The 12993-nt window shown below is 27.6% G+C and overlaps 1 protein-coding gene across 1 annotated transcript; it reads right to left on the bottom strand.

Annotated features, from left to right (window-relative positions):
• Positions 1 to 1122: 1122 nt before the first annotated feature.
• LOC105138968 (uncharacterized) lies at positions 1123 to 5079 on the bottom strand. The gene is made up of 5 exons (XM_011045234.1): positions 4639 to 5079; positions 2696 to 2889; positions 2565 to 2598; positions 1857 to 2473; positions 1123 to 1768 (listed from the first exon to the last, which is right to left on the bottom strand). Exons 1-5 carry the CDS (start codon positions 4940 to 4942, stop codon positions 1502 to 1504), a joined length of 1416 nt encoding a protein of 471 aa, XP_011043536.1. The 5' UTR covers positions 4943 to 5079; the 3' UTR covers positions 1123 to 1501.
• Between the last annotated feature and the right edge of the window lie 7914 nt (positions 5080 to 12993).

The raw sequence follows: 12993 nt of genomic DNA, 5'->3' as shown, positions 1-12993 counted from the left end.
TTTTTAAAAAAAATTAAATAGGTAAATCATATCGTGTTTGAAGAGATTTTACAGTCCATGTGTCAATATCTTTGATCAATAACCATGAATGACTCATTTATTCTGAGTTGATTTTAGGGACAACAAAAATAATTATTAGACAATAATAAAAAAATAAAGAATAAGATATGATATGTTTAAAAAAAAATTAGGATGTATCAATATTTGAACGGTAAATATTAAATGTTGAATGAGCCTACTGGGAGAATGTTAATAACGTTTTAATTTTTAAATTAAATGTTATTATGTGGAAGTTTCTCATAACTTTGAAGTTATATATATGTGCACAATCTTTCGATTTGAATGAGAAAAAAAAAAAAGATGATCTTTTTCGAATCCATTACCTATATGTTCAAGGCTATTTGTATAGTTTTTTTTTTTTATCGGGAATTCAAGACTTGGACGTGTTCATACAACAAAAAAATAGCCAAAGTGCTTCTTGTTATTCATAGTTTTGGATTACTTTATGAAAAAGTCATTAAATGACAACGAACTTAACCAAACTTGTTAAGTTAGAATTATAACTTTTAAATTTAGCCCGTCTAACAAATCAATTCAAACCTAGTAAATTTAAAACTAGAATCAGATTAAGTTTAAAAAATTAAAAATCTAGATGACCCAACTGGTTAACTTAAAAACTCAATTGAGTTAATAAAACCTAATTAAAAATCTATTTATAACATATTGATTATTTATTTATTTAATTAAAATAACATTATTTTAATTTATAAAAAAAAAATTAGAATCAACTTCAGTGGTTTGATTGACTAAAACCTAATTATTTAAGTAAAACTCGAATCAACTTCAGTGATTTGATTAACTAAAACCTAATTATTTAAGTAAAACTCGTGACCCCTAAAGATTTTGGCCGAATTAACAAGCAGATGAGGTTTAAAAACTTTTGAATCAATAAGTTAGAATGACATCAAAAGTTATAATTGATAAGTTAGAAGATAAAATCTAATGACGTGAAAAGTGATTTCTAATTGAATATATTCTGACTTTTTAATAAATAAGAAGTTAAAAAATTAAATTAATTGGAAAATTTTATATGGAATTAAAAAATAAAAACAAACCCATTAATAGACGAACCAATTCTGAAAATAATAATATATCTTCTTCTTCTTTTTTGGTTCCATGAGATGAATCATTCAAAAGCTATAAATACTACAAGAAGACGCAAAAGATCTATGCTTATAAAATTAAAATACAACAAGGACTTGGTTCAAATTGCAATCTGACATCTTGTAATAAAAAAAACTAACACCAATAATAAAGAGTAAATTGCAATAAAATTAATGAAATTCGGAGATTTGGATATACGACGCAGTTTGGCCTACGTACACCCATTAGACCTCTCGGCACTGAAAACCAATACACACACAGAGACTTACCATCCTTGATTAATTATTGAATGTTTAATGGTTCTTGCACAAATATCTGCAGAGCGTTAATGGCTTCGTTACTCTTGCTTCTTGGTTCCTGACAGAAATACGTTGGCTGATCCCAAACGAGTAGAGTTAACATAATCTTGGATAAGATGAGCTGGAACGCCAGGGAGTACCAATCCAGTCACCCTAAACCCTCTCAAGAACCATCCTTCTTTGTAGTCTCGTCCCTTGGTGCTCGAGATGGTGAAGCTTCTTATTAACTCAAAAAATGCATTTACCATCATGGGTATTGCCCCACGTAGAGAGAAGTAATTCTTGTTTGGTTCTTCTTCAACTACCTGCATTTAGCCCAAATGAGTCTAATTTGAATAGGTAACTTCAAGATGTGAATTGGATTTTAGGATTTGACATGAATTTATTACTTGCCTGTACTTCATAGTTCCTATTGTAGTAGAGGCATGTCCCAAAGTGCTTGAACATGAGGGCCTTGTCATCATAAGGCAACCTAGGAACTATATCAGAACCGTAAACAAACCTGTAATATGGAATCGTGTTCTGTTCTAACATATTTTCCATGTATTTTCCGAAATTTCCATCTCCTACTCTAGGCTGCCCAAATGTGTAGATCCCTTGTAACCTGTCCAATAACAGTTTCTCATCATGGAATGCCAAAACTGCGGGGAACAGAATTGCTAGTGCCCCGCCTAAGCTGTGACCGGTCACTATGAATTTTGTTTGATCATTCTGTGACAAAATGCCTTTCAATATATCTCTAAGGGCATAGTAAGCTAATGATGCTGGGCGTGAGCTATTTTGCTTCATTTCCTTAGGCCAACCAAGGCACTTTTGCAATCCCAGAGCTTTCATAAAACCTCCATGGATCCTTCCAACATCAGGAATCTCATACCAGGAAAGATCAAAGTCGGAACACCAAGCGTCCGCATCAAAAGGTTCAGTACCTCTGAAAGCCAAAACAATTGTATCATGGTCATCTTTTTTGTCACGTAGTAAGAAGGCTTGTGTTGTGGCTTTATCTTGATAATCTGCACCCGAGGAATCATATGTTAAAATCAATCTGCATTATAAGATTTTACGTAGCAGAAAATAACTTTATGACCCATGTAGCTATCTTACCGTTCCAGAAGTCATAGGATCCCAGTAACTCCATCTGCATTATAAGATTTACAATGGTTTTAGTAATGATCATACTGTATTAGCAAAAAAAAAAATTAGTAAATTCTTACGTAATTACAACAATATTGTACCTCCCAGTGATGATTGACAATAGTTTCGAGGTACTCTTTGTTCTCGTATGATGCTTTAGAAGCCATCATAGAAAGTTCTGCATAGTACCTCGGATCACCATGTTTAATGTTTCTGTCCAATTCTGTTCGTAAGTCGTAATTTCCAGTAAAAGATACGAAAGATGCTGATGTTTTCTCCGGAATCACCACCTTCCCTAAACGGCAACAATAAACCAACGACTCCATTTAATATTGATAGAGCACGGAAAAAAATATTACTAAAGATCTAAACTGAATCAAGCCAAGTTTATTCAAATCATTTCTTTCAAGTGACCCAAATTTGTAGTCGTCAGACTAGTACTGTGTGCATGTTGGAGAATATGGGTGCCTTTCTAGTAACTCCAGCAGCATGAAGTGGCCCTATATGCACATTTACAAGAAGAATATGGTGAGTTTTTCTGCCACCCATCTAGATTCTATAGGCAATTTAAAGGCCCACCGTACCACCCACGCGTACCAAAACGCTTTTTAGCTGTAAGGCTTGACAAACTGACTAAAAGAGGTAAAGGGAAGATGATGCTCTAAAATTATGAGTTCATAATGCTGTCCTCTCTGATGCTCTTTCACAAATAAGTAATTGTAAAAGATTGGTTATCTGAGATGCTACAACCATCTGGAGCTGCACAAACTATGCTAACTTTTTTTTTCGGTAATAGTCGAAAGTAAACTATGCTAACTTTCACCCAAAAAAGAGACGATACGTTGACAGTTCTTAGGTAGGTTGGTTGTTCATAGAATTACTGCCAGGAAACAGCTAAGAGCATGCGAAAGAAAGGGATCTAAGAAAGTCAGAGACGCTACTTTTAAGAAAACAAATAAAAACATTTACCATTTTATTACAATTAACGCGCTGTGCTGACTTGACCAACCTAAAATTTTATATTTTTATAGTTCAACAGCCACATGTTTTAATAGAGAGTTTAGTAATGTTTATTTTTTAAAATAATTTTTATATTGAAATATATTAAAATAGTATTTTTTTTATTTTAAAAAATTATTATTAAAATTAAAGCATCAAAATAATTCAAAATACATAAAAAAATTAATTTTTTTAAAAATTAAATTTTTATGAAACATGTTTTGATCTAGATTGCATTTTTTAGGTAGCTTTGTAATTTGTATTTATGATTTGAAAAAAAAATAGAAAAAATATTTTTAGTTATAATTATTTATAACTAATCTTTAACATAATAAGATGACATATAAGTTATTTTAAATGTGCTTGGTAAAAATTATAATTAAAATTTATGTATGATAAAAAATATTTGTAAATGGTTTGTATAAAACTTTTTAGTTTTTTTTACAAATAATAAAAAGAAGACCAGCAAAGATTTTTTGTTAATTTAGGTAAATATATTAGGAATGTTTATGAAATTCTATTAAAAATAATATACAAATTAAAACTGTTATACAATAACTGCATTTTAAACTTAATTTTTTAGTTATCTCGTAACATAAAACTCGGTTATTTTGAAAACTAAACATATTGTTAAATGTAATTCACTGTTAAGCAGTATAAATAGAATTAGGTAAATACATGCACACAAAATTAAGCTCCCTTAACTCTACTGTTCCTCTCCATTTCTCTCCCTCTTACAGACACTGGCACTTGAAAACAATCCGTTTACGTAATTTTATGTTCTGAATCACTCCCCGCTTAATCCCCTGAAGGAAAATAAAAAAAAAAAGGAAGAGAGAAAAAAATTGTACTGTATGAATCTTATAGAACAATTGCAAAAACCTAATTTAATTACCAGCAGTATGCATATATTTTGAAACAAAAATAAAGATGGAATTAACGAAGCACAAATTAACATATGGTAATTATAAATAACACTCTATATATAGAAAGAAAATAAATTATACTATGATCTGTATTTATATATATTGCTTGAGATTATAACCTTTGATGGTATTTAGTAAAAGGCTGCCAAAGCCACCGTTGCTAGACAAAAGGTTGAGCCACATCTCCGTAAGTGACCCGAAAAATGACATCGGCTTGGAAAAAAACTGCAGCAATTTTTGAACAATAATGGAGATGAATATGAGCCATCGACGCTGAAAATCCTCCTCCTTCGCCTCCGCGCTATCAACGAACTTTCTTTTCTCGATGTCAGTGGAGAATAAGACGTTGATGAGATCAAAGAATGTTAATTCTTCAGGTTTCAAGAGCATATAACTGCTCGAAAACCCTTTGTCGCAATCCATTGCTGCAGCTATGCACAACGCAGGATACTGGAGAAATGAGAGTTTTTTAGAGCTTTAATTTTCTACGCTGCCTCAACTCAACTTGGCATGATTATAGTTATTATAGCTAAGCATATTTATAGGCATAGATTTTCACCAGCTTAATCACCAAACCAAGTTAAAAATAAAAAACTTTGCCCGATCAACTTCGATGGCTTGGTTTTATTTATGCAATAATTATCACGTTTAGCAACACAATGACCTTGACGTGGGGTCTAATGGTCTGGAAAAGATAAAATTAAAGCAAAGAAAATAAAGGAATGATTCTATGGGGGATATGATTACAGATTTCTTCTGCTTGTTCACAATATTGTATGTCCCTATGTGCGTGAGTGACCCTTGTGAGTCACATGGCTTGCCGGGTTTGTCCCACCAACGGGAATTATTAAAAGCAACAAAAGAAAAAAAAAAAAAAAAAGGAAGCTGCCAAGCACCAACAAATCGACCATATGGAAAACGATTTTTAGGAACATAATTTGTTTTGTCCAATTCATTTGATACAGTACCGCATGTGTAAAAAACATGGCAAGGATAGCTTGTTTAATTAATATGCAAGTGGATGAGGCATCGAGTAAAATTACGTAAATGAGTTATATTAGGCATTTTACTGTTCATTCATTGTTTATATTTTTTTCATCTTTTCATTTTTTACCTTCGGTTTATTTCATTATTATAATTTATTTTTATTTGATTTATTCCTTACACGATGTATTTATTTGAGATTGGGCTCTATAAGTTGATTCAAGTTGCTTGATATAAGATTTTCATGATGTAAAAAATAATTTGAATTTTTTATATTACAAAGAACTAAAAATATAAGAGCTAGAATTGGAACAAAGAGTGAAAAAAAAAAAAAACAACTTTATTCTTTTGATTAAGAATAAAAGTGTGTTTGGGAGTGTGGTTGCTATTGTTTTTCAAAGTGCTTTTTACTTAGAAAAGTGTGTCAATAATATTTTTTTATTTTTTAAAAATTATTTTTGAGATCAAAATATTAAAATGATTTGAAAACATCAAAAACATATTAATTTAAAATAAAAATAAAAATTTTAAATTTTTTTAAAAGTACTTTTGAAACGAGTGCCTAACATACCCTAGACTATGCACGAAAACTTAGAGGAGAAGAGGGGAAAAAAAAAGAAAAAAAAGAAGGATTGATTGCGAGAGCTACCTTATAGCTACGTTGCCACCACATGCCACTTTGAAATTAAAAAAAGCCTCACCAAGACAATTTCAATGTATAGAGTGTCAAGGAAATCGTATGTGCTGCTTTTTTTCTTTTTTTTTTGTGTAATACACCTGGTAGATTTTTTTGTTCTTTTTATTTAGTTTAATCATTGATTTTCTAATAACTTTTTAATTTAACCCTAAATTTTATCTTACTCCAAACTAAGGAACACCCCCCCCCCCCCCAATAAATCTCTAATAACAATTCAATTTGGTCTTAAATGTCATACCACCTGGTCTTAATGAAGGCCCATTTCCAAGTGAGAGAAGAAGAAAGAGGAAAATAAATTAAAAGACTAATATCCAACCAAGTTAGCTTGTAGTAGTTACATTTATGAACAGATTATAAATTTAATAAGTTAATTTAAATTAATCAGAATTGATGTAATATATCGATATCTTAAATGGGATTACAACTTCAACAATGCTCTATTTCGTGTCAAAATTCATTGAAATTAATGACAAGAGAAATTAAGAATAAATGGGCTAAATTTACAGCCTTCTACACCTTCTCGCCTCGTGAGCAAAAAGGCCTTTAGCTGGCCTAAAAATGAGGAATCATGTTGACAAGTGCCGCATGTACATAGTTATTATTAGATAGCATGCCCACATGTGAGCTCATAAAACAAATGTGTTTGATGTTATTATAATTATGAATTAATATTAGATAATAATAAAAATTAAAAGTGTAATGAAATCAATATTTTATGATGAAAAAAAATTTATGTTGATGATAAAAAAAACTTAAAGATTGAATAGAATAGTTTGGGTTAATCTACAGTGTTTTGCGAGAAAAAATACAGTGTTTTCCCTATATAATTTAGCTTTTTTGTTAATAAAAAGAAAAAGAAAAAGTACAAAGTTAAACTCTCTACTAGCTCAATATTAAAAAAAAATCAATAAAAATAATTTAAAAAAACTCATGAGGGGAAACACCGTAGCAATCCATAGTATTTTGTGAGGAAAGTTACAATGTTTTTCCCAATAAAATCAATAAAGATAATTTAAAAAAAAATTATAACAAAAAAACCATATAGGAAAACATTATAGCAATCCATGATTTTTTAAAAAAAAAATATTACAAAACTAAATCTCAATCAACTTAATATTAAAAAAAATTGACAAACATAATTTTAAAAAAACAATTATAACAAAAAAAAAACATATTGAAAAAACTATAACAATCTATAGTGTTTTGCAAGGACAACTATGGTACTTCCTTACATGATCAATAAAGATAATTTTAAAAAAAATCATAAGAAAAAAACCATATAGAAAAATACTATAGCAATCCATAGTTTTTTAAAAAAAAATATTACAAAACTAAATCTCAATCAACTTAATATTAAAAACAATTGACAAACATAATTTTGAAAAAAAAATTATAACAAAAAAAACATATTGAAAAAACTATAACAATCGATAGTGTTTTGCGAGGACAACTATGGTACTTCCTTACATGATTTAGCATTACTTATAATTATAATTCTTAACCAGCTCAATATTAAAAAAATAAAATTAATAAAGGTAATTTTAAAAAAATCATAAGAAAAAAACATCATGTGAGGAGACACTATAGTAATCCATAATATTTTATAAGGGAAGCTATGATGCTTTCCCCCACATGATTTATTTTTATTGTACTTGTAATTCTTTATCAACTCAATATTAAAAAAAAAAAAATCGACAAAGATAATTTTAAAAAATCATAACAAAAAAACACACACAAAAAACAATGTAATGAAACACTTTAACAATCCACGGTGTTTTGTGAGAAAAACTATAGTTGTAATTCTCAACTAACTCAATATTAAAAAAAAAATCAACAAATAATTTTGAAAAAAACAATAACAAAAAAAAACTATGTGGAAAAATAGTACTGTAACAATTTATAGTATTGTTTTTTTAAAAAATTAAAAGCTAAATTTTTAATCAGCTCAATATTAAAAAAATAAAAATAATAAAAATAATTTTAAAAAACCCAAAAAAACAAAAAAAATCAGTATTTTCCCCGCAAGTTTTAATGATATTGTATCATACCCTGAAATTTAAATTTGTTCTTCTTTCTTCTCACCTTTATCTCCATGTATTCATTGGTTTTTTGGCGCGGAAATAATGACAATGTCGTCTAGGTCCCGTCTTCAAGAAGCAATGGTCAAAATAAAAGCAAAGGGATATATATACATGTTGGTGGATAACACGTTCATGGAAAATTAATTAATCTTTAACATAATAAGATGACATATAGTTTAACATGTGATCTTGGCGTGTTGGTCGTTGTTTAATTATTTTTCACTGCACGTTTTCATGTATTTATAGGTCAATAATTACAAGATAACAGTGTGAGATACAGCATAGAACGAGAGGTCGCAAAAGAAGAAAAACACTTGGGTAATGTTTGGTTCATGAAATCTAAAATCAAAATGATTTAGTAAAATTAAATTCCAGATATTATTGTGTTTATAATTTGCCTCAAAACTTTTTTTTTTTCAGGAGCATCAGTCTCTCAAATCTCTTCGTGATGAGCTTATATCTAAATTTTGTTGGGCTAATCAGGGTCTAGAAATTGCCTGAAAAATTAAATTCCTTGTGGAATGAAATTTTTTAATATATTTAAATTTGTAATTTATACCGAGAGAAATGATGTATAAAAAAATTAAAAAAATATTTATGTAAAGTAAAATTTTAATTATAGGAACCATGCTCAGTTATTTGATAAATCCAAAATATTTATGGACTCTGTGGCTTATTTAAGAGGGATGCTACCTTTAATTGATGAATATAATATGGAAGCTATCAATTGCAGTGTATAATATTGTTATTAGTAGAGAGATTAGCGAAGGCTCCAAAAGTTTGTCAAATATGGAAAAAGTGTGCGCGGGCGCATTCATGGTGCGTGGCGCTGCTTTTTTTACTCCTTTTGAGAAAAGTCAATGCAGACTTTTTTCACGATATCATCAAATATACTAATGAGGGCCGGGCTCAAATAAGATGAGTATTGCTGTTTAGGTTGCAAGGCAACAAAACTTTTTTTCATTAGTTTCAAATAGGGTCCGGCACAAATTGATGGTAGCATGTAGGAGTGATTATTTTTGGATCAATTTGATTTTTATAAAAAATTAATAAAATTAGTTTTGATAAAAGTTAAATTAAATTAGAATCCATTCAAATTAATTGATTTTGGTTTAATTTTTTTAGATCAAAAACTGGTTCAAATCAATTTAATTTAGTTTGGCTCGGTCTTTTAGTTTGATTAGGTTTTTTCAGTTTTTTCTGTTTGGGTTTTGTTTAATTTTTTCAGTTTCAAACTTATAAAACCGAATTGAACAGGTTAGTTTTTTAAAAAAATTAATTAGTTTTTTTTTATAACTCGATTTTTTCAGTTATTTTTTTCTAATTTTCTTGATTTTATCTATTTTTTTTAGTTTTTTGGGCTCACCCCTAATATTTAGTATGCCACAAATTGACACTTTAATTTAACTCGATGCCATGATAAAAGCTTTTTTTTTTTTTCTCCTTTCAAAATTTAGGATTTTTGTCAAGTTGATGATTATAATGACACGAAGATACTTAAATGGTATCATAATTATAAAATTAAATGAGTTGAGAATCTTATACTTGAGCTGCTTTTTTAGAATAATTCTGAAAATTATTTTTTTTAAAAAAAATATATTATTAAGAAAATAGTCTTGATGAAAGAATGTTATACACACGCACTCTAACTTTAGTGGGTGTGAGACATGTTTCCATTTTCTTGCCTCCATCCTGGTTATGGCAGCCCGTCAGCTGATAGAGATGGACGACTACAAAAAGCCCATTTTAATTTAATTTCTACTTCGTCTTCCAAAGATCCAAAGGTCCTTTTCCATGTGCGCAAGGTTTTCCACGAGAGGAAAATCTAGGGTCTGTTTAGGCCCAAGATATTTCGACCCTTATGACAGTAATCTGAACTTACAAATCAATTCATGGCACAAAATAAGAGTGGTTCATTTTAAACTATTTTTTTCTTTTTTCTTTTTTCTGAAAAAACAAAAAAGAAAGTAAAATATTAAACCACATCGATGGGTTTTTCATTATAGCTCATCTATAATAAAATATGTCTAGAAAAGAAAAATATTTTTTTAAAAATCAAGTTAATTTTTTTTTAACTAAAAAATATTTTTTATTGATCAGAAAATATTTTCTGTTAATCAACTTTTCTAATAATAAACAAACACAGAAAAATTTTAAAAATAATTTCTTAAAAAATAGTTTTCAGAAAATAAACATGATTTAGAGCTATAGTTAAATTACTTTTTTATTCTTCATTTTTTATTTTTTAAAGCTTTACTTAAATGATATGATGATATTTGCACATGACTAATTTGTAATTTTTAATTTTTTTAAGGGTAGCACCATCTTTTCATTTTTTTTAATAATAGTGAAATTATTGTATTGCTCTTAAAGAGTAAAGAATGAGAGGTTTTGTCCAGAGATTATATAGTAATTTTAGCTTTGTCATTAAAAGTTGAATTACATAGGTATTATTATTATGCAAAATTATTAAATTTAGCTTCAAGAGCTTGATTATCATTTCCTAATGGTTTTTTTTGTTATTGCTATTTAGTCTTAGGAGCATTTTTTTAATAATTTTATTAATAGTTGAATTACTCAATTATCCTAGCCATTTAATTTTTTTAACTTTATTTTTAAGGGCTTAATTGTAATTTCATAAGGGGTTTTTTGTTATTATTGCTTAGTCATAGAGGTATTTTACTTTTATGAAAAATAAAAAAAAAAGTTGTTGACACCTACTTGACATGTGTTAGCTATCCTTGCTATATCGTCTTTGAGTAGTGCGTGTGGAGGATAACAATAGTTGAAATCAAGCTTTCACCACATTATTTGATGTGTTTCAACATCCTTTTTCTTTTTAGATAACGCATGTATAGTAGTGAGATTTGGTTTGATGTCAATTGGCTTTTTCTTTCTTGTCTTTTCTTTCTCTTTCCTCCTTAGATTACGTGTTGGCTATACAAAAAATTATATCAATCCTTCAATTTCTTTTGATTAAGTCCCTCTTCTCTTAATTTTAATTATTTTATTTATATTAATTGTTTCTAATTGGATTTTATTTTGAATTCCATTCCTCGTCGTTTGATTTTGTTGGATTTTTTTTTAACTTTACTCTCATTCTTTAAATTGCTATTTTTTTCAATCATTTTTTTAATTGATTTTTTTTAATTTCATCCCTAGACATTTAATTTCATTTAAATATTCCCTTAATATTTAATTTCAGGTGGCTTCTATCTTGAATTTAGTAATAATTCTTTTAATTGCTATTTATTTTGTTTTTTTACCTTTTTTCCTTAATTTTATACATTATTATTTGTTTGTTCAAGAATCTTGCTTTTTTATTTTTTTTAGATTTGATTTTGATGGAGTCACTCTATTCTCATGACTGTGGCCATAGATCTGAAACATTAATTTGAGTTGACTTTGTTTTTTTTTTCTTAAGCATTTTTTTTTAATTTTTTTTTGCCGGTATTTTTTTGACTTTGCTATTTATAGGGTTATCCCAATTTCATGTTCTAAGTCACATGTTTGATTTATTTACCTTGGTTAACTATTGGGTTCACTTAAGATTTATATATGTGTGTGTGAGAGAGAGATATTGGTAGGTTTTCATTTTTTATATTTTCCCGATGTATTTAGCCTTTTACAATTTTTTTTTTTATGGTGTATGTTTATTTAGTTGTTTTCTTTTATATTTATTATTTAAGCCATAAGTTTTTTTAGAATGAATTTATAATTTATTTATTTAAATAAAAAAGTTTTGTAAATATAATCAGGTAATTATCTTATCTTTACAATTTCTTTCTTAGTTATTGTTAATTATTTTTATTTATTTATATAAATGATTATCGATTTATTTAGCTAAATGATTGGATATATTTTCTGATTGATATTTTTAATTTTTTAATTCTAAAAACCAAATTGGAACAACCTGTATGCCTTATTTTAAAAAAAAAAGAATTATAACTTCCATGCCACATTCATGATTTTAATGTTTTTTCAGTTTTTTTATGTTTTTTTAAATTATTTTTTTATTCTTTACACTTGAACTATTTATTTTATTTTTTATTTTTTTTTATATATATTTTTTTTATCTTTATACCTTTTGTTTTGGAAAATTTATTCTACACAGGCTAAGAAAATAGTATTTTACTATAACAATTACAACATTATTTTATTTTCTATATTTGTTAGCTATGTTAAAAATTAGTTGAAAATTTTACATATTTGTATCAATATATATATATATATATATATATGATTTTTATTATATTTTTTACTTGATATGAAATAATAAGTTAATAATATCTATATATAAATTCTTTTGAGTTGAAAAAAGATTATTCGACTCGTAGATAAATAAGTTAAATAAATATACTAATATTTTTTTATATTTATTGACATAAATAGTTCTCTTGGGTATTTTGATTTATAATTAGAATGTAAAAAAAATTAAAAGTTTATATATTTATTTTTTTGTTTTTTATCAAAAAAATTATCTAACTTGCGGGCGAACCACAGAAACGTAACCAGTAAAATTTTAAATTTTAAAGCACGTTTGGCCAAGTTGTCTTGTATTACACTTTGTTGTATGATGAAACACTCTAAATTGTTCGTTAATAAAATGTTACGTTATGAAGAAATTAGCGCAACTATTTAATAAATAATTATATTATTTGACTAAAATTACTATTTCAAAAATTTATTAATAAATTAATATAAATTATTTG

The sequence above is a fragment of the Populus euphratica genome, unplaced genomic scaffold, assembly GCF_000495115.2.
Source record: "Populus euphratica unplaced genomic scaffold, PopEup_1.0 scaffold188.1, whole genome shotgun sequence".
NCBI classification, from domain to species: Eukaryota; Viridiplantae; Streptophyta; class Magnoliopsida; order Malpighiales; family Salicaceae; genus Populus; species Populus euphratica.
Note: the sequence above shows the minus strand (reverse complement) of the source record. Positions and strands in the feature narration are given on the sequence as shown.

Coding starts and splice junctions, on each gene's coding strand:
- LOC105138968 (XM_011045234.1), bottom strand. CDS start 4,942: ATGGATTGCGACAAAGGGTTTTCGAGCAGTTATATGCTCTTGAAACCT. Junction 2,599..2,695: donor TTGTCAATCATCACTGGGAG/GTACAATATTGT, acceptor CTTATAATGCAG/ATGGAGTTACTGGGATCCTA. Junction 2,474..2,564: donor ATCCTATGACTTCTGGAACG/GTAAGATAGCTA, acceptor CCTCGGGTGCAG/ATTATCAAGATAAAGCCACA.